General features: G+C 53.6%; 1 protein-coding gene across 1 annotated transcript; it reads left to right on the top strand.

Annotated features, from left to right (window-relative positions):
- Window positions 1-1,532: 1,532 nt before the first annotated feature.
- On the top strand, window positions 1,533-24,229 carry LOC100545041 (microtubule-associated protein tau; the record flags this gene model as incomplete). The annotated part of the gene is made up of 15 exons (XM_010724516.2): window positions 1,533-1,635; window positions 5,673-5,752; window positions 7,015-7,101; window positions 8,092-8,163; window positions 9,313-9,378; window positions 11,487-12,344; window positions 14,659-14,714; window positions 15,247-15,417; window positions 16,439-16,571; window positions 17,015-17,065; window positions 17,466-17,731; window positions 20,308-20,400; window positions 20,549-20,641; window positions 23,838-23,919; window positions 24,069-24,229. Coding segments are annotated over exons 2-15 (2,253 nt in total), but the record flags the coding sequence as incomplete, so codon positions are not given.
- Window positions 24,230-24,234: the final 5 nt, after the last annotated feature.

Raw genomic sequence — 24,234 nt, 5'->3', positions numbered from 1 at the left:
AAAAAGGTAGGAGGGGGTGAAAGGTGTGGGAAGGACGGCAGCAGCAGCAGCGGGTTGGTCCTCGGGTGCGTGGTTCTGGGTGAGGCAATTGATGCAGGGTGTGGGCTTAACATTCCTGTAGTGCAAACGCTGCTTGCAGTTCCCTGCAGGTTCCAGTTTGCAGGGCTGTGCTGTTGGGGCAGGCAGAACCACTGCTGTCTCCCAGGACCGGCTGCTCTCACTGCTCGGGGTGGGCTCGGATAATCTGCCCTCCTAATTGCCACCCAGTGAGGAGGCAGCTGTTGAGCTGGTCCTAAGCTGATTTGGGATGGCAAATTCTGTTAGTTTAATTCTCAGCAGCGCTGAGGAACTTGCCGGCATCCTTTGGCTTTTCTCTTGCAGCAAGCAAGTGCCCTGGCGACCTGAGCCAGCTGGTGAGGGCGTGCAGTGCTCTGAGCTGGGAGAGGTTGGGTTTGTAAGGGATATTTACTGCCATTCCCTCAGCTCTTGTGTCTCCAGACCCAACTTTGCTATTCCTTTTTAATGCTGTTTGTATCGAATGCTGACATCTCATCGCTTAGGATTTGCCCTCGGTGCTATGGCCCTCCCCCCTTGTCATCTCCTTTCCAGAGCTGCTGGTGTGGAGCATTCATTGCCTGGTCTTGGTAACCCAGGAAAGGTGTTCCAGGACTCAATAGCACGGGTTAAAGGTGAGCGACAATGAAAAAAATGCATTTGTGGAACCATCCCTTCTGCAGCTCCCTCCTGCTCTTCTGAGAAGAGTTTGTCTTGGAACATGAAGGAAGTTTCCTCGCTCCTGCCTTGCTGTGATTTCTCATCTCGCTCCCTGTTAGGCAGTGCTTATGGATCACTGTCCGTATTCCTTCATCTGCCAGCTCCTCGGAAGCACTAAGTGCACAAAGGAGATGAAAAGGAAGCCGCTTATGAATTATGAAGAGCCTTTCAGGCTGATGTTATTTCACGGGGCTGTCGCTCCGTTTTAATTGAGTAATTCAAATGAAAAAACAAAACAAAACAAAAAACCCAAATCCTGTTTGCGTTTGATCACCTTTCAGAGGTAACACTTGGCTGGCTCATGTTTGTTATTTTCGTTTTCAAGTAACACGAGCGGGCGTTTGCCAGCCTTGCAGGTGAAATAATGGAGAAGGAAGGAGCTGAGCAGGAGCTGGGATGCAGCTGCTCCCCTTTGTGCTCGCAGGGAGAGCTGGAGCTGCACCCGGGGATGTGCACCAAAGCACGCAAACACAGCCCGCATCTCTCCGAGCGCTGCAGAAATCCCTGCTCCCTCTGTTTTCCTCCCAACGTGTGGCCCATAACAGCCCCCAATCTGCCAATCTGTGGTTTATTTTGGGATTTTTAGCCCTTGTGAATCGAAGCATCGGTTCCCAGGCTCGTGATCCCAGCAGCTGTGCCGTGGGGTGCAGCCCCGTATCCGCGCAGAGCTGGCAGGGTGAGCCGGTGCTGGGGCTGCACACAGCATGCAGGGCAGCTCAGCCCCTGGCACCAGAAGCGTTTTGGTGCTGCTCCTTTGTGATGTCATCTGTCACACACTGACAGGAGACTGAGCCGAGGCACAGCTGTGTGATCCCCAGCATCTGCTTTCCTCCTCTCAGCCACCAGGCTGCTCTCAATAGGGTACGTTGTTTTCAGCCCTGCTTTTATTTACCTGTCATTGCAGGGAATCCTCGCACCGAGGCGTGAAGAGCTTGGAGCTGCCAGGCTTCATTTGGGACCTCAGCCTTCCCAGGTGGAGAGCACAGCGTGTTTGGCTGCAGCAGCAGCAGCAGAATGAGGGCTCTGCAGTGCTGTTGTGCTGGGTGCTGACACGACCTGATGGCCCTGCAGGGACTTTGGCACCAGATCCTGCAGCCTTTGGTTCTGGGTTTGGCACTTAGGGGCACCAAGCAAGAAAATGTGCTGCTGGATGAGGGGAAAAGTTCCTTTCAGACACCTGTGCCCTATAAACAGGGCTTCGGTGTGCTCTAACCGTGAACTTAAATATTTCATAGAATGAATGGCAGAATGGTTGGGTTGGAAGGGACCTTAAAGCCCACCCAGTTCCAACCCCTGCCGTGGGCTGGGTGCCCCCCAGCAGCTCGGGGCCCATCTGTGGCTGTGGGCATCTCCAGGGATGGGGCACCCCAGCAGTGCCAGAGCCTCGCCGTCCTCTGTGTGATGAAAATTACTCTTTTTCCTCTTGAAATATCTTCTGGGTTCTTGAAAGCTGTCGGCTCCCTCCCTGGCCCCAGCTCAGTGATGTCCGCAGCTCTAAGGGCTCGCTTCATCTCCAGACTCTTCCTGGTGCTCCTGCAGACTTTGGCCTTTTGGGGTGGCAATGTTTTCTGCAGCTATTTTGTCATCTTGCTGCTGACACTTTACACAGCAGAAGCCCGCAGGGGCCGTGCTGGCTCAGGCTGAGCCACAAAATGCCATTGGGATGCAGTGAGAGTCACTCCTGGTTCCCTCAGCACTGAGCTGTGCTGTGTGCCAGCACCATCCTGGGCACACCAGTGTGGCACTGGGACAGCACTGCTCGACTCCCAGTGCTGCTGTGTCTCCTGCATCGCTGGGAAGCAGCTCCAAGCCTGGGCTGCCCCTCTTAGCACTGATGCACATAGCAAAGAAGGTGCTTTCGGTGGGGAGGTGGCCGTGGTTCAACTCAGTCCTTGGATTGAGGCTGAGGGACCCCACTGGGTTGCACTGTGGGGTAAATGGTGCTGTGGGCTGAGCTCGGATATCTGGCAGTGAGAGCTGTGCCCCATGGGAAGCGTGGGGTTGGAGGGCTGTTAACACCACGCTGGCTGTTGCTTCTTAGATAGGGTCCCTGTTTGGTGGGGATAGTGCTGCTGGGAGGGGATAAGGACGGCTCTGTGCTTTATCTCACGCAGGGTGTGCTGCTGAAGGTTATCTCTGCGCCTCTGCTTGGTGGAGTTACTCGTTCCCAAACCGTTGCTTGGAGGCAGGGCTGTTCCTACATGTTTTTGGAACATCTTTTCCCCTTCTTGCTGTTTCCCTCCAGTAGGGATTTCCTCCTCCTCCACTTGAGAAGCAGGATTGTCATCTCAGATGTTGTTTGTAATTCACAGTTGCTCCGATGCGCTGTTTTCAGACCATCTTTTCTTTAAAATCAGCTTTACATTTCGTTTCATCGTGAATCCATCATAGAGCAAAAAACCCGCAGCAGAGCTGAGACCTTCCCCCCACAACAAGAAGAGCTTTGGGGATGAGCCCTTCGGTTTTGCTTCGTGGTTTCAGCAGGACGGATCTGTCCCAGAATTGCGTGCATCACCCTCAGGTTCCGAGCCTGCTGTCAGGAGTGCTTTTAGCTGACGTGGGTGAGAAATAAAGAGGGGGAGAACTGACTCCAGCATCCATCAGAGAGGCATAAAACGTCTTTATAGTGGCGAATATGACTGCGTGATGATATGGCCTGTGTATTTCAAACCCAGCTGGGAGAGCTTTGCAGCTAGGAGATAATGGTGCTGCTGGCTCGCTTGGCCTCACCCTCTGGACCGCTTGGTGTCATTTATTTACCTCTCTGTTGTGTTGAATTTTCATCTGCCTTGTAATTGTTTTCCATCTCAGCCCTTGCAGGGGGAGCCTCTTTCCATCATGCCGTGCAGGCACAGCACGAAGGCATCCGGCCCCACTGGGAGACACTGTGCTCCCCAAAGTCCTGCTGTCCGCACCCTGCAGCTCTCAGGGGACGTCAGGGTGCTTCATTCCTTGGTTCTTTGTGCCTTTAGGTGATGCCTTTTTCCTTCTAACACGACAGGCAGCTCTTCTCTCATCTCTGAAAAATTAATGGCTGTATCCTCCCGAGCCCATCCTCACTCCTGCAGCTCCTGCCATGCGTGGAGCTCAGTGGGAGCAGGGCTGCCTGTGCCCAGCTGTGAGCAGAACAGCATTAAAGGCCTTTTTGCAGCGCTCGGAGTGACAGCGAGACCGACCAGTTCTCTAACAAACACCCAAACGTTTCCTGGTGTCAAAAAACCAGCAGCACCAGCAGTGAGCAGAGTGAGAGCTGGCACTGCAGGCATGCAGGTCCGTGGCCTTTGCTGAATCACTGCTGGCTGCTGCCGTGCCAGGGCTGCACAGATGCTAAATGCTGAGCTGGGAGGAGAAGTGGAACATCTTGAGCTGAGCTGAACGCTGTGCCCAGAACGGGCAGATGAGCCCCAGGCTGGGAATGTGAGCTGGATGTGGAGCCAGGAGTCCTCTCTGGATGGTGGCCCAGGAAATTCTTGTCCAGAGGCAGGGAAGCACAAAATGCAACTTTCCAGGGAAACTGGGAGAGGCTCTGATTGCTCTCATCCAAAAACTGGGTTGGGGGAGGCAGGAGGGGAGGCAGTGTAAGGAAGAAGTGAGCATCATTTAAGCCAGCGCTCAGATGAGCGGATGCTCTGCCTCTGGGTCAGCAGCTTGGAATAAAGGTTTGTGAGTGCCTGTGGGTGTGTGGTGAGCTGGGAGGGCTTTTAGGGACCAGCAGAAGGGAAAGGGGTCAGGATGGCTTCTGCTGTCTGCATTTTCCTGCTGACAGACAGGGCAGCACGTGGGGAAACTGCTGTGTATCCCAGGTCTGCCTTTGGGACAGAAAGCTCACTCCTGTGCCTCCTCCTGCACACAAAGCAGCAGATTCACACTCACATTCCTACTCAACTTGCTTTTATGCTCTATACACTAAAGAAGCATCGTATTTTTGTATTTCAGTGCTAACCACCCTTGTAAATAGCACCACAGTGGAGCCAAATGAGACCGGGATATCATCCATGTGATCATTGGAGCCCTGGGAGGAGGGCAGCCAGATGCCCATAGGGATGTTCATTTCGGTGGGCAGCCTCCCACCCCCAAAAAGTTTTGACAGAAAGTTGTCACCTCATTCCTTCCTATTTTATACCTTTGCTTTTGTGAGTGACTTTCTTTGGTGGCAAGTTCTCACGCTTCCTTGGTACAGTTCTGTCAAAGCAGCAATTAAATGGTACATCATCTTCCTGAGGCTTAAAAAAGCTGGGCAGGAGATCTGGTTACTGGCATTTGAGCTTCTCTTGCTTAGTTCCATATATCCCGTTAATTTATTGCCAGCAAACAAAACCACGTGAGTTTGCTTCCTTGCTTGCAGTGACCTGAGCCTCACTGCTGCATCCATTTGCTCCTGACGGTCATGGCAAGCACACGATTACACTAATAGCCTGTTATTAATCACTGCCAGTGGCTGTAATTATATCAGCTATTAGGAAGTCAACTAAAATCCACGTCTGTCCAATCAGCGGGGAGAACAAGGAGAGGCACAGTGCCTCTGTTTGTTTGTTGTTGGCTTCACTTCCTTTTGCACTTTGGAAAGCCCTCTGAGCTCCTGCTTTGGTGTGTTAGCATTTTGCTCCTGGTGAATCTGGGGGCACCGGATGCTCCGGGCAGTGTTTAGCACAGCTGTGAAACCCAATAGGCAGTGTGTATCCTGAGCTTCCCTGTATGCAGGGATGGGATTTGGGGTCTCGTCGGGAACAGGAGACAAAGCAGCTCCCTTCTTGCTGTGGCTGAAGAAGCAGCCTGCAGCTGTTGGCTCATTGCTTGCCAGATGCTCCTGGGACGTGGCTGAGGTGGTTGCATGGAACACAGCAAGAAGGCTCCGGGAATTTGCCTGATAACCTGATTGCTTTTGTTTCCTCCTTCAGGTAACTTGGCTGCAAGATGGCAGAACCACACCAGGATATCACCGTCGTGGAGGACCAGGAGAGGCAGCACGTCCCCTCAGGTGAGCACCTCCAGGAGGACACAGTGCAGAGGACAGGAGTGACCCAGGCAGGGGGGAGCAGAGCCCTGGGGACAGCCAGGAGGAGATGCTGTGTGTGTGTGTGTGTGTGTGTATGGAAGGTTCCTGCATACCAGGCAGTAAGCATTGGGTGGCCCACAGGGTGCTCTGATGCTCCTGAATGAAGGAGAATGCTGCTGTGTGATCTGGTTGCCTAGCAGTGCTCAGATCCCATGCTGCCTCGAGCAGTTCTGATCTTACTGCTGCAGCTTGGCACGTCTATGCTTTTGTGTTCACTCCTCAGTTTGCTACTAAAACACAGCACCGCTTTTATTTTGAGACACGGCTCGAGGATGCTGCTTGCTGCCTGCTTTTCTCACCTGCACAAGGCTGGGCAGAGAGTTCTGGGAGCCATGCAAGAGTCTTTTATCCCATATTTCAGACCCGCATTTCTCCAGAAGCCTTTCCTTTCGCATCCCACCACGCTGCACAGTTGAGCTTGGAAACCCACACAGCCCCAGCAGACTTGGTGGGACTCACTCTTGGCTATGCTTCATATAAACACCATCTTGATTTTATTTTCTTGAAGGGCTTTGGACACAGCTTCCACCAAACCAAACCAATGGGTTATCTCAGCCGAGGAGAGAATCCATGGCATCCATTCATCGTGGGTCGTGTAATGCATTTCAGGCTGACAGCTTCTCTCAGCTCGTAGCCTCATCTTTGCACGTCACAGGGATTTCACTTTTATTAGTTTAGATCTTCCTTTCCGAGTCATTTTCTCCAGCTTTCATTGTATTGTTTCATTTAGTCAGCCTCTTTGCAAAGAGGAGACTTGTGCTTTTTGCTGTACTCTTCCAAGAGATGACTTTGGCCCCAGCCTGGCATTGCTATGCACCGCACAAAGACTTGCTGGTTTGCAGTGATGAGGACGAATACAACATGGCAGCATTCGGTGGCAGCTCTGGGAGAGAGTCTGATGGCTCTAGAAATGGCAGAGGGGACAACAGTGACTCAGATGTACATCTTTCCTGCCTACGTTGCTGAGATCTCCTTTCCTGCTTCTGCCATTCTGCTGTGTGGTTCCCTGGGTTTTTCTTTTGGCTTCTGCTTGTTCTTTTTGGCGATGGCAGCGATGCTTTTGGTTGGCATTTTCACGCTTTGCTTGCTTATCAGTTCAGGTGTTTTATGCTCTCCAGTGGATCTGGGCCATTAGAGGTTTGTAACTCATAGCCAAGGACCTGTTCTAAGTATTTGTTTTCCAGGCTATCCCCTTCAGATTCCAGTCGATGATGGATCGGATGAGCCTGTTTCTGAAACATCTGACGCTAAGAGCACCCCAACTACAGAAGGTGGGAGCTCTTTGTCTTACTGCTTTGAAACCATGATGGTTGGGGTCGTGCTAAACCTTGCCCAGAGACTCGTGCCACGTTCTGCTGGGGTTTCTCAGGAGGAGTGTTGGTGCTCTTGGATGAGAGCTCTTCATTAGTCTCATCACAAGTGAGGTTTTCACTCGGCAGAATGAGAGAATTGGCTTTAAAGGTGGAGAGTGGGTTGGAAGGCCTGAGATGGAGAGTGTGAAGCGTTGCTCAGAGCTCAGTAAGTCTCTCGCAGGTTGTTTCCTTCTCTCACACAGTGGGTCCAATTAGCTCAGTGCAGCCAGGAGCAATCCCACATTGCCTGCAGGTTCAGAGGTTTGCACACCATCAAAATACTGCCGGCCCATCCTGCTCTGTGCTCCCTGTCAGAGTCAGGTGGAGCTCTTTTGGTGCTCCCTCTGTATTTATCCTCTGTATTCATTCGTACAGCACGATTTGTGCTGGAATGATGAGATGGATTGAGTCTGTGTGTACAGCTTTGAGCTGATGCAGAAGTCATGTGGGTCAGGTCAGGGCATTTCTGCGCTGCTTCACTGGAAGAAATCTGATTTGGAAGTAATCTAGAGACTCGTCCGTTGTTTTAATTAACTGCACTGTTTCTCTGGCTGCTTTAATCCCAAGTATCTGCCTCTTGGTGGCTTCAGGTGAAGGCAATAGCTTGCAAAATGTATCCAAAATTAAAAAGGATGGAGATACTGAGCAGTTCCAGCCCTGCTGGAGATGCGGGCTGACAGTGATCTCGTGCAGAGCAGCTACATGAGAGATGTGTGCTTGGTGTGGGGGCAGCTCAGTGCGTCCCCAAGGACCAGCTCTGCTGTGTCCAGCTCGCTTGTCTCCCTCCACAAGCACCGGCTCAAGGGAGGGAGATGGGTGCTTCTCTGAGCAAAACGAGCTTTGGGAGCATCCCGGCCTCCCCAGGGTTTTGCCATTTGCTGGCTATGTGAAAGCTGCATTGTTTTTCAGATGCCACAGCACCTTTAGTAGAGGAAGGAGACCAAGAGGATCAGCACGGGGAGATCCCAGAAGGAACCACAGGTGAGGGAGACCGAGGTGCAGCTTCATCTCTTGGTACAGATAGAGCAGAGAGCTGGACTGGTTGGTGCTGAGCAGCAACACCGCAGAACCTTTCGCAGGCCTGCTTTGCTCCTCATGCTTGCTTCCTTCTTCTGATACAATTCCTTGCTTACTGCTGTTCTCTTGCCTTCCCCAGCCTGGGGGACACTCGCAACCTTTTCTTCTCTCTTCCTCAGCTCCCCATCTGACAATCTTTCTCTCCGTGGTGGCTTTGCCTCACGTCTCCAGGCAAAGTGCTTTCCTGCAGAGCCTGCCCATCTCTGCAGCTCTGCTGGCAGCCCTGCAGGACCTCACTGCTCCTCTCACGGGCGCTCTCTCTCAGCCCACACGGTTGTCTTTGGAGAGGCAGGTGGAAGCCAGACCACCGCAGCACTTCTCGGGCTGCCAGCACGTTTTGGGGATCGTGCAGAGGAAGCCGAGTGGCTCGTTCAGAACCTCTGCACCTGGGCCTGCTTTTGCAGGGAGGAATGGGGGTCTTTCAGAGTTAGAAGGGATTGATGTGCAGCAGAGCTGTGCAGAGCAGGGCAGGAGCTCCTCGGACAGTCAGGTGTGGCTGTGAACAGTGAGCACGTGGTCCCTGTGTGGTGGCTGCTGGGCTGTCCTGCAAGCATCAGGCAGGTTTTGAGAAAGGCAGTGTGATAGAATGGGCTTCTGCCAGCACCCAAACACAAGCCCACAGCTCTGCAAGCACTGGGTTTGTTACACAGCCAGGTTAGCTGGCAGCACATAGCCCAGGAAGAGCTGGAGAGAAGACGTGGATGAGATAGAGCTCAGGTAAGAGACATCGATAAGAATGCTGCCAGCTTGGCAGGAGTAGAAGAGGAAACATAAATCCCCAAATTTCCCTGCTCAGTGCTCAGGTTTCTGCGTGTCTGTCTGAAGGAGCTTGTGCTAACTTGCCACTTGGTGGAACACGTTGGTACAGCAACTGTTGGAGAAATCTGGGGACCCAGCATTAACACAGCTTGCCTTTCTGATACTGCCCTGCTCATAACACAGCCACGGTGGGCAGAATCAGCAAGGAGGTAAAGACATTCTCCAGAAGCATGCTTAAACTTGATTCTCATGTTCTGATGATGTTTTTCCATTCTCCTTCTGAACTGGGACCAGCTGAAGAGGCGGGCATAGGAGCCACCCCCAGCCTGGAGGACCACGCTGCAGGAGATGCTGCTCAAGGTTGGTCTGACTTCTGGCACTGGGGTCTGGTTGCTGCTCCCGGGGGGCTTGGGAGTTTTCTTCTGTAATGCAACTGCTTTGCACCCTGTGGGCAGTTGTACAGCTCTCCCCGTGGCTGGCAGGCGGGTCACACTCACTTTGAATGTCCCAACACACTCATTTCAGGCAGCTCTTCATTCATCAGTTTTCTCTCCCAGGTGGCTGAAGCACCGATGCTTGTTTGTCCAGTGGCAAAACGGAGCATCCTCCAGGCTAGAAAAGGTCATAAAGAGAGGCAGGATGGTGCAGTTAGCCAGGAGGCACTGCTGAGCATTGCATAGGGTCAGCTTGGGACCCCGCGTGTCCCACATGAAAGGGGTGAATTATCTGACTCTAACTACTGTGTCTCATTTAGGGTGGGCTCTTTTTGCATCCCACTCTCCAGCAGTGTCTGCCAATGCTGGGCAAGGTGGGCAGTCATTTTAACACAGCTGTCTTGCTCACGTTTGTATGTGACAACACTGGTTTTGTGTGCTAGTTAAAAGGGCAATTAAAGCCCATTTTGTAAGGTGGTTTTCTGTTCAGGTTCCTCAGGCTGCTCCTGCAGTGTCTCTCCTCTTACTTACAGTTTGCAGTCATCCCTGTCTTTGCAGGAAGCACGCAGCTCTTTGCTTTCTCAGCTCAGAGTGAACCGAGGTCTCTGCTTTTCACTCTCAGCCCAGTTACACACGCTCTGCTCCCTGCAATTAAAACAAAGCATTTGGTGCCTGGCTGGTGGTTCTCAGGCCAGCAGCTCTTCTGTATTCAAAATAGTGATGCTATTAAAAAGGAAATTAAGGTTGTGAGCAGGATGGGGTAAGTTATCCCCACTGTCTGGTTGTAGCTGCTATTTCTCACCCGATTTTTAATGAGAGCTTTCTGTCCTGTCCTGGGATCTTTCAGCTGTCAGATATGGGGATGTGCAGCTCGCTGCAGCTCTGAGAGAACCAATAGAAGGCATTTCTGGCTTCTTACATAAATGGTTACATCTCCAAAATGGACTTTTAGCAGTGCTGCTGCTTTGTAATGATGATGAGATTTGATGATTTGATGCGATTATTGATGCGCACCCACAGTTTGTGGATACCTCATAATTACCTACCTTCATTTCTTGTGTTGTGGGATTTGAAAAAATGATCTTTGCAGTGAAGACAGAGCATGTTAAAATGCCTTTGGAGTCTCAGCATCTTTCAGTTCAGATTTGCCATGCTGGTGTTCTGCCAGCTCTCCCTGTGCAGCACTCAGAGCTGCGGGCAGCCCTGCAGAATGGAGGTGCACATCCTTATGGGGGCAGGGGGCTTCGAGCAGTTCAGCAGTGTTCAGGGTGAGCTCTCCGTTGCTCAGCACATCTCTGCTTCAGTCGGAAGAGTTTCTAGCAGAACAGCTTCAGTTCAGCCAGAATATCTGGCTTAATGCAGCACTGTGGCGTGAAATTGCAAAGCTCTGTGTCATGCTTGAGATCAGCAATGGAAAATAATTGTCTCCTTTACCCTAAAAAAAGAAAAAGATCTGTGTCTCTGTGACCGTATGTTTTGGGTTTTAAATGTCACTCTTTCTCCTCTGCCCAAACGATGGCAGCAGTGCTGGAACACTAATTAGGCTGAGTGGGTACACGGTCCAGAAGTGCTGTGGCTGTGTAGTTACAGCCACAGTTTACTGACAGTCCTTCCACCAGAGCTCTGCCCAACTGCTCTTAAGGACGTGGCAATAAGGGAGCAGACAGAGCAGTGCTGTTCCCCGGGCTCATTAGGACCAGAAATGATCTGGAGGTGGATGGGAAGCTGGATGCGTTCCTGATTTCTGAATACCTCTAAAGCCACCCCAGCTGGCAGTGCAGGGGCACACGGGGACACTTCAGCCACCTCTGATACGGGGTCCAGGCAGTGCTCTGGTCCTCCCACCCGCTGCCCCCGACCCCCTTTCCAGTTTCCGTGGAGGTCAGAGTTCCTTTAAAAAGCCCCTCTGTCTGCTGAATGGGGCAGCTCTTATTAATAGTACAGATCCCAAGTTTCTCTTCTACGTTATGTGATTGACCACCTATCTGTGCTTGTGCTCACTGTTTGCCCACGCTTCGTACTCTGCATCTTCAGCTCCAGGGGAGCCCAGCTCTCCAAAGCTGCAGCCTGGCCTTAAGGAGCAGGTGGGAGGTGTGATTAAAAGGGGCAGCCAGCCCATGGAGCAGCTAGCTGGCGTTCCTCAGGAGCCTCTTCTGCAACAAGAAACAAAGCCTGCAGCCACAGCTCCCACCAGGATCGAGGTCACCATCCCAATACCCCTGGATATGTACCAAGATGTCAGAGCTGAGGACAGCAGTGAGCTGTGGGATCGTGGGGGCAGAGAAGGCGTTGGTGTGGATCCAGCAGTGGGAAAAGAGCTGGGAGATGTGTGCACCATGGGGCTGGCAGGAGCGGGTGGCACTGATGCCTCCCGTACTGCAGATGGGCCAACTCCTTTAGATGCTGGAGCCCCACTAAAAGAAGACACCAGCAGCTGGGAAAGAGATGAGGACCGTGATACTGATGGAGCTTCTCAGCAGGGTTTGCTTGGACAGCGTGTTTCTCCAGGACCCAAAACAACCAAGGAAGCTCTTAAAGATGAAGGAGAAACCAAGTCTGGAGATGTCCTCAGAGACGTGGAGAGAGAGGCACTCCTTGTTGAATCTGAAGCACGTAAAGCAGAAGACCAAGAGGAGAGACAGCAGTTGCAGGGGGAAGAATCATACGCAGATGTCACCTCATCAGAGCCTTCTGAGACCCAAACAGAAGGGGCAGGAGGGGATGCTGGAGCCTTAATGGAAGCAGCCAAACCCCCCGTTGGGTTAAAGGATGGCAGGGAAGAAGGAGATGCTGCCGTGGAAGAGGCAGTGCTGGGTGCAGGAGGCTGCGGGACGCCCAAGAAGAAGCCTGGTGCTGCAGATAAAGCAGTCAGTCGTGTTCCTCTCCTGAAAGGTGTGTGCACCATTTGCCTGCCTGGAGCTCACACTGCCGGTGCATTGCTCACCACGAGGCTGCTTGAAGCAGCACTTGAGCTTGCTGCCTCCTCCTGAATTGCAGTGCTTGGGACATGGCCTGGACCTTTGCTGCGAACTGATCTACAAAGCGCCGCTGCTTCCCCCTCTCCCTCCTTTAATCTTGGATGTCCTGGCATCATTGCCAGACCTCCATGCTTTGGTTTTGCATCCCTTGCATGGTGCTGGCGTGTTCCCAATCATGCTTTCTTTTTTTTTTCTTTTTTTTTCTTTTTTTTTAGTTTTAAATTCCTTTTGGATCTTTGGGCTGGGCTCCTTTACTCACACCTGGCAGCTTCCCAGAGAAGACAAATTCTGGATGGGTGTTGTGGCATGTCGGATTGGGGCTAACCCAGCACGCTGCAGCTTGTCCCAGCAGGGCACGTGCCACCTGGTTTGCATGTGTCCACCATCCAGTCCAATAACTCCTTGTATCAGCTTTCCTAAAGAGGAGGGAGGAGGAAAAAGCGTAAGGGAGTTGGCAGTTCAGACCGGGGGAAAAGTCCCACGTTGGTCCTTTGCAGAGCACATCTGAGGCTCTTGCACAGCATCGTGCTTTGATCCCAGCTCTGGATCTGTGGGTGCTCTGATGCAGTGGCTGTGTTGGGTGTTTTGCAGGATGCTCTGTGTGTGGAGGCTCTTGGGCACATCTGTGTGTGTGTGTTTGGGCTGGAAATCGTCCTCTGTGAGCGCCTGGGCAGTCAGAGTTTGTGCAGCAGGTCTCAGTTCCGGCTGTCCATGGTGAAGGGTTGAGCTTTCCCTTCAAAGCATGAGCATCCCTGCTGGCAGAGCAGCTCTTAGACCTCTTCTTTCTCCAAGAAGGAGCTGCTTCCCAGTTTCCAGGGATCCAGGAGCATCTCAGAGGAATCTGCTCAGCGCAGAAGTGCAGGCTGTGCAGCAAATTGTGCTGCAGGACACACAGCGAAACCTGCTGGTCTCTTGCCGTGTTGTGTCTCACTTCGTGCTGTCAGGGCTGGCCTGGGGAGGAGCTCTGCTTTTCACCCCACTGCCAGGTCCCCAAAACTGGCATGACTGCTTCCATTAACCTGGAAATCCTGCTCACCCCTCCCCTCCTCTCTGGTTTGCAGCAGAGAGAAACGCGCTCTTTGCTGCGTGGGGTCACTGAGGAAATTGCTGGTGTAGCTTTTCCCCTCGGAGCCAAAGCTCATCACACATTTCTTATTGTTTACTACCTGAGAAGGCATCAGAAAGCTTTGCACACGTCCTGCAGGGCATCAGCATGGCTTGCTGTGGCTGTCATCAGAGCCTGAAACCAATCGTGGGCTGGGGATGCCTTGCCCAGGGTCACCCAGTTTCTGATTCAGCAGAAGGAATTTCTTTAATTAATTCATTAACGGGCTTTTTCCTTCAGAGACTGAGACGCTCTGTAGCCTCTGCAGCAGCTCTGGGGCTGTTGGGGTGGGGTCAGAGCCATCAGTGCTGCATTAATGGCATCGCACATGGGCTGACCCATTGGGTTTCCAAGCACCGGGGTGAAGATCAGAGGCTTTTCCTCCCAGATTAGGAAGGAATTAGCTGAGGGCTCAAAGGAGGACCTTTGTGATGAGTGCCTGTCAGTACCAACGTTTCTTCCTCTCAGCTTCTCACCTCGTTAGTTCTGCAGCCTGAAATACTGCGAGGGCCACCGAGTGCTTGATCTGAATCAAACAGGACAGTGGCTCAGCATTGAGAGCCTGCAGAGCCCGAGCCAGATGGAGGGCACGCTGCTGGGGATGTGGTGTGGCAGGAGGGATGGGAGGTAAACTCTTTGCAAAGTTAACACACAGGAGAAGAGGTTTGAGACAGACCTTGGGCTCCCTGGTGCTGGTCGGTTGGGGCACCCTTTGGTTTCAGTGGGTGTGTATCTGATTGTTAGAACCAAATAGGTTTTATTAAGCAGACTCACATTTAGCTCAGAGAGGGCTGCTCTGAACTGAACTGAACAAGTGCTGCTGGAACTGAGTGCAGATGTGTGCAGATGGACTCACACAGACCTGGCGTGTGTCTGATGCTCCAGCAGTGACTGATGTTGCTTGTGCACAGGATCATCTGTTAACCCGGGAGGAATGTGCTTAGACGTGCTCGTGTTTTGCCAAGAAATGGGGGAATTTCTCACGTTTTTAAGAGCTGCATTTGATCTAAGCTCGAGGGAAGGCGTAGCACCAGCTCAGCATGCATGTTACTGTAGCACAGGCACTGTCAGCTGTGCATTTCACCCATCCCACAAAGTGTAACTGTGTGTTTCCATTTGTCAGCTCGTATTGATAGCAAAGACAAGGAAGGGGCTGAAACTGATGAAAAGAAACCGAAGGTAAGCAAAGGAGGAGAGCCAGAGGTGATCCCCACCTGCCCACGTGAGCTGTGCTCATTCCTAGCTCCTGCTTTAGGAATCCTTGCCATTGCCATCCGTTCTTCAGCCTTGTTTTTGTTTTCATCTCCCCGTGCCCTGGTTTGGATGGTGCAATCCGTTGGGCAAGGATGCAAATCACAATCTAAAATGCAGATCGTGGGTTTGTATGGGTGGTTCTATGTGATATTCTCAACCCACGGTCAGAAAGCAGAAGAGTGGCTTTGGTGGGGCAAACTGGTGCAGAAGGAAACTCCAAACTGTCATTGGGTGTCTCATAGCTGCTGGTGGAGCCTTGGGATGCCAGCAGTGCCCCAGGACCCACAGCCCTCACCCAGCTCTGTGCTGCAGAGGGCAGAACCTCTCCATTGCCTTTTTCAAGTCCGCTTCCACATTGCACCTTCTAATCCTATTTAATGCTGCTTATCCCTTTTGTTCCCCTCCCGTACTGATTTTGTTTTTGTTGTTCCGATTTTATTTTCTTTCCATGTGTAAGAAATCCTCACCTTCCACTGCCAAACCCCCAAGTGATAGAGCCTCCATCCCTCCCCACCGACACACCTCCTCTAGCACAGCCCCTCCGAAATCTCCCTCCAGCCCTGCATCCACCTCTAAACGAGTCACACCCCGACCTGCCAGTACAGGAACGCATGAAACAAAGGCCAAGGTAAGGAAACGGGATGTGAGAGAGGCAAAGCTGCCTTGGAGAACAGCATAAGGCACTGCTGGCAGTGCCTGCTGGGCTGAAGCACCACGTCTCACTCAGAGGAGAAAGTGGGGTCGTAGAATCACAGAATGGCCTGGGTTGAAAAGGACCACAGCGCTCATCCAGTTCCAACCCCCTGCTGAGTGCAGGGTCACCAACCAGCAGCCCAGGCTGCCCAGAGCCACATCCAGCCTGGCCTCGAATGCCTGCAGGGATGGAGCATCCACGGTGCTGTGGGCTGTGCTTCTCTGCACGGCAGTTTTTGGAGCAGCTGTGTCAGCTTCACAGCCCCTTGTTCTGCTTCAGAGCATCTCACGTGCTGCAGGGGTTACCTGGTCTCTCTGGGTCCCTTTTGTGTTCTTTCATACTCTTTGTTCCTGTAGCTTTATGCTGCATTTTGTGGGTCTGTAGAACACAGCAGCTGCATTTGTTGTGTCTCTGCCAGGTGAATGTGAAAATGCACACACTTCTGTGGCTCATTCTGCTGTGGGGTTTCCCTTGGTGGTGCTCAGTCACACAGATACAGCTGGGGTGAGGGAGAGAGCAGAGGCTGCAGCTCTGGATAAGAGGATGCAGTTTTGCTGTGATGGTTCCCTGCAGCTCCGGGACCCATCAGCTCTTCAGATTTCTGTCGCATGTTTCCAGCTTTGTCACACAGAGTGGCATCAGAGCACAGTTTGAAAGCAGACACGTTGGTTTATAGACCTGGGAGGGTTGTTCTGCAGGATCCCCAGACAGTCAATGGCACAGTGCTGTTTACATACCCTTGCAGATGATGCGTGGGTGCATACAGGAGGGAGGACAAAGGAAATGTCTGTGTTTGGGGTCTGGCTCTGCCTCGTGGATGGAGCCTCTGTTGTGCAATCAAAGAGCGGGTTTATTTCCCACTGGGACAAGAGGACAAGCAAAACGAGAGGGAAAAAAGAAAGGAAAAGAGAAGAAAAGAAAAGAAATGGAACCTTTTCCCTTTGTGTCCCTGCAGGGCCAGGAGATGAGGGGTGGCACCAAGCCGGCCACGCCGCGCTCTGCAGCCGGGCAGGCACAGAGGAACTCCAGCAACGCCACCCGCATCCCAGCAAAAACCCCCACGGCCCCCAAGACCCCTCCTGGCTCTGGTAAGTGTGGGGCTGTGCCTCCGTGCAGGGATGTGGGGCAGGGAGCTTTGCACCGTGAGGGTGGTGCTGCTGCTTTATCTGCTCTGTTGGTAACACGTGGCAGCAGGTGGGAGGTGGCACTCGCTTCATCCCACTGGGGTTTCCTCCGATTTGGAAGATGTAACCAGCTTGTTTTTTTTTTTTTAATCCATCTCTCCCTTTTCTCTTGACAATATTTCCCAAAGAGCTGGGGCTGTGAGGATCAATTCTTCGATTGCAGGAATGGAGATTACAGCCCATAATTCCCAGGAGCAAAGCCCAGGAAGCCCAGCCTTGGGGATTTCCATTACAGTGGTGCATTTTGCTGAATATGTGCATTTTTTCATACTTATCGGAGCTGCGTTAAACCCTTAAATCAATTAAGCTTCCGTCCTTATTAAGCACCTCTCTCATTCATTAAACAGGCAGAAAGGAGCAGAAAAAACCACCCCCTGCAGCAGCGAAGTCTGAGAAAGGTGATGTTTCAGGATCTTCTTTCATTTGTTAAAATGGGGACAGTTCTGAGCTGCTCAGTGATCTGAGCTTTATTTAATTATGCAAAACAAAGCTTCCCAATCCCAAAGAGAAGAGTGGGTTCCTCTCTGTGCCTTTTGTTGTAGGTTTTCATGCGTGCTGATTCACGTTGGGGTGGGGCACCTTAGCAGTCATCCAGACAATAACGATCTTTTTTTCGAGCTGCTGGGAGGCTGCTTTCAACCTCAGCTTTCTCTCCAGGATGGGATGGGTGTCTGTCCCATCCTGGTGGGAGCTGACGGGGGGCTGCGGGGGCTGCAGACCATCCCCAGCAGGCAGGCAGGCAGGCAGGCAGGGTTTGTGCGCCGCGCTCACCTCGCTGCGTCTCCCTGCCGTCTCCAGGTGAGCAGCCCAAGTCTGGAGACAGAAGCGGTTACAGCAGTCCCGGCTCCCCCGGGACTCCAGGCAGCCGTTCCCGCACTCCTTCTCTGCCCACCCCACCAGCCAGGGAGCCCAAGAAGGTGGCTGTGGTTCGCACGCCTCCCAAATCGCCCGCGTCTGCCAAGAGCCGCGTGCAGCCCTCGGCGGCTCCGATGCCCGACCTGAAAAATGTCAAATCCAAAATCGGCTCCACCGAAAACCTGAAGCACCAACCTGGAGGTGGCAAGGTAAAGCTGGGCTCCGCTCCGTGCGGGGATGGGGGGTGCTGAGGGGCTGAGCCCGACCCGGAGCGGCGGCACCCAGCTGGGGCTGCAGGCACGGCTCCGGGCGGCTGGGCTTCGGCTGATGGGCAGCTTGATTCCTAGCGCTGGAGGGTTTTTTTGGGGGCTGGTTGGCCTTCAGTTGTCCTGAAATTGCTTGCCTGGCTTAGCACAGCTGAACCACGGGGAGGGCTGCTCGTGGCCACTGGGGTGATGTCTCCCTTTGGTGTCCTGCTAGGGAGAGCGTTAGAGAGAGCTGGGGCCTGCAGCCCTAAGGAGTCCCAGGATCAGGGCTGTGTTTCGGAATGCTGCTGTGTGATCTGGAGCTTCTGTGAGAGGATGGCAGCCTCCTGCAGGGACCCAAGAACCCGTACGGAGGGAATTGCAGCTTCGTGGCAGGGCAGAGAGCTTTGGGCATGCTGGGTTGTTCTCAAAACACAACCAGTGCAGGGACTGGGATCCTGCTGGGGTCCTCCTGCTGCTGCCGGCTCTGAGGTGACCCCAGTCCTGCTGGGACTGAGCTGGATCTGCTGGTGTTGCAAGGAGATTCAGTTTTGGAACTGATGAGAGAAGCAGTGCAGAAGCTGAGCAGGTTGGGGTTTTGGGGTCCACTTTGATTGGTGGGGTTTTGCATTGCATTCTGCAGCCAGCTGCAGTTGCTGCAGCGGAGCGGCGTGGCACAGCCACAACTGGTGGCAGTGTCAGTTTTAGGGCCACCAGTGCTTTTGTGAGAGGGCAGCAAAGAGAGCTGTGTGCTTTGAGTGCTTGGGAAATAGGGCATCGTGGTGGATTTTGCAAGCTCTGCAGAGGAGAATTCTGCAAAGAGAGCCTGAGCTGGGTGAAGAGTGGTGCATCCCAAGCAGCAGAATGCAGCCACACAGCTGCAGCAGTGCTGTGCTCTGTGCCTCTGTGCTGTGTGGATGTGTCCTGCAGCTTTTATGGGGTGCCCCTCACTGCATGACAGGAGGCCTGAGAGCAGCTGGTGGCTCTTACACAGGTGCTCAGTGTCAGAGCTGCACAAGTGGCAGTGAGCACAGCTGGGGTCACCGCGTGTGTCTGCTTGCCTGCCCAGCAGAGCATCGCTGCCTCTTCTGCAGCCATCATGCAGCAGAGCCTTGAGAAACCTCCCCGTGTGGTGCATGCTGTGCTGTGCTGTGCAAGCAGCTGGCTCTGAGCGTGTGACTTCAGTGTGGGGAAGGCTTTGGGATGGCTTCTTTTCACCGCCCTCAGCTGCAGTGTGCTTTTCCATTTCTCTCTGCACGTCTGGTTGGTGCTGCACTGCAAAGGGCTGCTCCTCCCCAAGCAGCTCTGCTGTCTGAGTGCTGCTCCGGTCGTTGGTTCACTGCCTTTGCTAAACCCAGACAGGCCAAACTGTGCCCTGATTTGCAGAATTAATTGCTGTGAACTTGAAAAGCAATGCCGGAGGTCTGTGGCAGCTGTGGTGCTCCTGGTGCTGGAGAGCCACGGTGCAGCAAGCTCTGCTGGCAGCAGCAGGCAGCACCTGCTGAAATGGGAAGGTTGGGTGCCCAGGGTGCCCACCTCACCACTGTGGGGATCTGGTCACGCAGAGGCTGCGGGTGCAGTGCTCTCCTGCAGGATGCTGTGCCTCCTTCCCTCTGGGGAGCATTGTGCTTCTGGTGGCCTTTCTTCACAGGGAGCTGAGGCAAAGCTCCAAAGGTGTGTTTGCCTTTGGTTCAGGTCTTCAAGTCGGTCCAGTCCACGCAGGGGAGGGAGCAGGAACTGCATTCAGCTGTGGGATAGTGCATGGGGTCATTCAGCACAGCTGCCCTTGCAGCGGGTTCTTGCAGACAGGCTTTGGGGTGGGGAGTGAAGTTAGCATGGCACGTGGCTCCCAGACTCCAAGCTAATGAAAGCAAGCATCTCTCCCACTGGAGGTGGCGTGAGCAGTGTGGGCCAGCAGCTGCCCCAGGGCTCAGCTGGGGCTGTCCCTTACATCCCACCTGCACACGGGTTAAGAAAACTGCAGTCCTGGCACTGCATCCCGGGCACAGCAGCTTCTTCCCTCTGTATGTGCAGAAGGAGTTGGAGCCCTACCCCACACTGAGCTCAGCACGCTGGGCGCACCGCTGCTCTGCTGCAGCCCTGGCTCACTTAGAGCTGCTGGACCCCGAGGCCGGGCAGAGATGTGTGTGCCGGCACAGGGCTGAGCAGGGGGGTCTCTCAGCCCCATCCTTCCTCCCAGCCCACCCTGGTGGTGCAGCTCTGCAGGTGCTGTCTCCGAGCAGCAGTGCTTTCCAGCGTGTCTGCTGTCCCCCCTTCTGTTCAGTGGAAGCAGACGGGCAGCTGGCTTTCTTGCTGGTGTTTCTGGCATGGAAACCAGGGCTGCCTTGCTAGCCAGATCTCATCCAACTCGAGCTAGAGCTCACCCACCTCCATCTTCAGCTTCCGACTCAGGAGCAGCAAGCCAGAGATCCTCCTTTGCTCTTGGCCCTGGCAGGCAGGCTCCTGGTGTTGGTGATGTTTCGCATGGTCAAGCTGCAGATGATCATGTTGTTTCTCACGCTCTTTTCTGGCTACCAAAGGTGCAGATTATTAATAAGAAGCTGGACTTTAGCAGCGTTCAATCCAAGTGTGGCTCAAAGGATAATATCAAACACATCCCGGGAGGAGGCAGTGTGAGTACCTTCACACTTTCAATGCACTGTAACAGTTCTTAATGATAAGTGGCATGTTGTGTACACTAAACCACCAATGCTATCTGCAGCGCCCGTGCCGTCAGATAGCAATTGGTGACATGCAATGACTCTTTTCTGGCTACCAAAGGTGCAGATTGTTAATCAGAAGTTGGACTTTAGCAGCGTTCAATCCAGGTGTGGCTCAAAGGATAATATCAAACACATCCCGGGAGGAGGCAGTGTGAGTACCTTCACACTTTGAATGCGCTGTGATGATCCCTACCCGTAGTGGCATGTTGTATAACACCAAGCAGCCAATGCTATTTGCAGCAGCACTGCTGTCGGATAGCAATTGGTGACGTGCTGTCCTTTAACCCATTAACCCAGGAGACGTGGTTAGATGAACCCTAACGAGTCCTTTTACGTGCCTGACGTGGGCAGAGCTAACTGAGCCGTGTACAAACCATGTCTGTAACAAAACATCTCTTATCCTGAGGCTTCGTGCTGCCTGCAAGGCTCGGGCCCCTGCACACAGTGATGCTGATGCAGTCAGTGAAAGATTGGAAAGCAAATGCAGCCCTTGTTGCTGACTGTACTGCTGACGTGCACGTGGCCCTGCACAGCACGTAAAAGCAAGGTTCCTGGCCTTTCCCATCAGGCAAGTATGATCCATGTGAATACCAAGCTTCTCCTCGTGTCCACTGTGTGTGTTAGTGCCCGTGGGGGCTGAGCCTGAAGGGATACGGAGCCAAACTGATTGGAATGTGGGCATTTCCAGCCATTCCCTGACATGTAACCACGCTCAGCTTCCGGGTGCTGTGCCAGAAAGCTGGAGGTGCTCTGCAGGGTTGGTGGATTTGCACCACCTGCTCTGGAGGCAGAGTTTGGGTCTGGGAATGGTGATGGGCAAAGGGAGGAGCATCACTGAGACCCCAAACAGTGCAACCCAGGGGCTGTGCCCACTCTGTGTCCGTCCGAGGAAGCCTCCTGGTGCCCTCAGATGTTCCCCATGGGTTTCCTCTGTGCTGTTTCTGATCTCTGGATGCCCTCCCTGAGAAACCGAGCATTGCAGAGGGCTCGGCACAAAAGGGATGTAGCTGGGTTTGCCACCTTGGTTTTAAATTTGATGTAACTCCACGTTTATTTACACACCAGAGGAGCTGCTTTGCAGAGGTCAGGCCTCTGTGAGACACGTTCCCTGCTGGTTTTGCCATGTCTTAAACCCAGGCCCTGCCCTGGCCGTGCTGCCTGCTGCACTGTTAGGCCAGGAGCTGCTGTGTGCCGCACATCATCGTGCTGCCAGCGGAGTTCAGCACACGCTGAGCAGGCATTCAAAGCTGCAGCAGGTGAAGAATTCCCTGGATTTTGAGGTAGAGATCATCATCATCCTCTGGCAGAGCTGTGCCTCGGGGCTCCTCCGACTGGGGGGCGACAAGAAGCCACTGGGGCGCAATGCAGCTGTGCCTTAATCCTCTGCAGCACAGTCAGCAGTGACTGCCTGCATAGCCACGCTGCTCCAAGGCAAAGACAGAAACCTGGGGGCAGATGTAAGAACCTGGGGGCAGATGCAGTAACCTGGGGGCAGATGCAGTAACCTGGGGGCAGATGCAGTAACCTGGGGGCAGTGCCTTTCTCATGGCAGTGGGTGCTCTGACACAGCGATGCTTTAGGCAGAAGCTGACCTAAGCATTGCTGATGCTGAGATGGGATCCCCAGGTCTCTGGCACTGATTTCCCAGGCCAACAACTCTGTGCCTGTTTGCCTTCCTTGTTCAAGTGCTGCTCTGCTCCCCAGCAGGGTAACAAAGAGTTCAGCGAGTAAAAAACTGAGCTGGAAGGAGAGCAGAAAGGATTCGGTGATGGGTCGCTTGCTGTGGAAATGGGAGGTCTCTCACAGCCGGGTCCTGCAGGGCTCTCAGGGCCGTTGGGGCACACCGGGGTTAGAAGGGCACAGCTCTGTCCTCCCAGGTCCTGTTTGTGCCTTCTGAAGAGCCCAGCTCTCCTCCTGCTCAGTGCATTACGTGTGACCTCTCCCCATCCCTGTCTTCACGTCTGTCTCCGCCGTGTGCTCCCAGACCCCCTTGCTGTGCTCCCTGTCTCTCTGTCCCCACCCTCTGTGCAGTGTGCCTGTCCGTATGTCTGACCATCAGAGATGGGGCTGACCCACGTGCCTGATACCCAGTGTCACTGCAGGACCAGCTCAGCCCTCCAGCCCCGCAGTGCCTGCTGGCACCGGGCGTTGCTGCACGTGGGCTGTTTCACCCCAATCCCCGGGGATGCTGTGCTCCCACACCTTTCCCTGGCTGCGTAGTGGAGGGGGGGCAATGCTGTGCAAGCAGCCACGCTCCCACCTGTGGCTCCGAGGGTCAGTATGGGCTGCTGGGCACGGGGCAGACGTGAGGTTCGGTGCATGCAGGGCGTTCCGGGCAGCACGGGGTGCTGTGCCTGCAGGAGGTGATGAGCTCCAGCCGTGCCAACGGAGGGGCTGCCCGTAGGGTCCCTTTGGTGCCGGCACGGCCCTGCGAGCGCTGAGAGAGCTCAGCAGGCACACAGAGAGCAGCACACACTGCCCTGGAGCTCCCAGGGTCGGCCGATTCCTGTGGCCGTGAGCCCAATCCCAGGGCACAAAGCGGGCGCTGGGGACGCAGCGATGTTCTCTCCCCTCTGTCTCTGCTCCCGGTGTCACTGCTGTGTCTGTGTGCCGTGCTTTGCCATCCCCGATGCTCTCAGCCCTCCGTGTTCTCCAGCGTGGTGTAAAACTGCCAGCATCACCACTAAACCCCCTGCACTGTGTGTGTTTGTGCCGTGGCAGCGCCGTGGGGCTGCGTGTCCGGGGTGCAGCAACGCCAGGATGGGCTTCAGTGTCTTCCAAGTCCCACTTAGGTTCTGTGCTACGAACTCCCACCAGACACTTAGACATTATTTCTCTTTATTTTTTAACTCTTTATCTCCATGACAGCGTTGTTGTTGGTTTTTTTTTTCAGAAATGCATATTTTTGCTCACTCTTTTATCAAAGTTCTGTGCACATTGATCATTTCTGTTCTTTCAGTTTTTGTGGACATAAGCTTTATGTTTTACACCAGAAAAGGTATTTATTTTTTACGTTTTTTTCTCTCTGGTATATCTCCTCCTTTTGGATGATGTGTATGCAAATCTTAATTAATTACCACTCCACTTTCTCACTTAAAGCATTTTAAATTTGCCTCTCCTTCCCCCTCTGCGGAGAGGCGGTCTCGTGCATGCTGATGTGATAAGAGAGGCTCCCGCACACGGGCATTAATGATCTCCCATTTCTCACGACCGTTTCATTTATCTCATTAACCCTCCTGGGGTGTCAGCTGTTCCTTTCCCTCCGATCCAGATCAGGTGCTGCCGTCTCGTGCCCCCCCCTCCCCGCGCCTTCTCTCACCTCCTTCTCCTCTCTCCCACGTGGGCAGGTTCAAATCGTTTACAAGCCGGTGGACCTGAGCCATGTGACGTCCAAATGCGGTTCCCTGGGCAACATCCATCACAAACCAGGTACCATCGTCTGCACTGCGTGGGACGGGGGGGGTCGGGGGTCGGCGGGGGGTCGGGGAGGCCGATAGCAGAGCATCGCGGGGAGCTCTTGCCTTGCGGCCCACCCTGCAGGCGTGGGATCTGACCCCTCTGCTGCCCTCCTCTCGCAGGTGGTGGCCAAGTGGAGGTGAAATCTGAGAAACTGGACTTCAAAGATAAGGTGCAATCTAAAATCGGGTCCTTAGATAACATCAGCCACGTTCCTGGAGGAGGAAATAAAAAGGTAAAGGAGGGCAGGGCTGCTGTCCCGCGTGTGTGTGAGCCTTGGGGGGGGGG

This window comes from Meleagris gallopavo, chromosome 29 (genome assembly GCF_000146605.3).
Source record: "Meleagris gallopavo isolate NT-WF06-2002-E0010 breed Aviagen turkey brand Nicholas breeding stock chromosome 29, Turkey_5.1, whole genome shotgun sequence".
Taxonomy (NCBI): domain Eukaryota; kingdom Metazoa; phylum Chordata; class Aves; order Galliformes; family Phasianidae; genus Meleagris; species Meleagris gallopavo.
The sequence above is the reverse complement of the archived record's forward strand: the minus strand, read 5'-3'. Positions and strand labels throughout refer to the sequence as shown.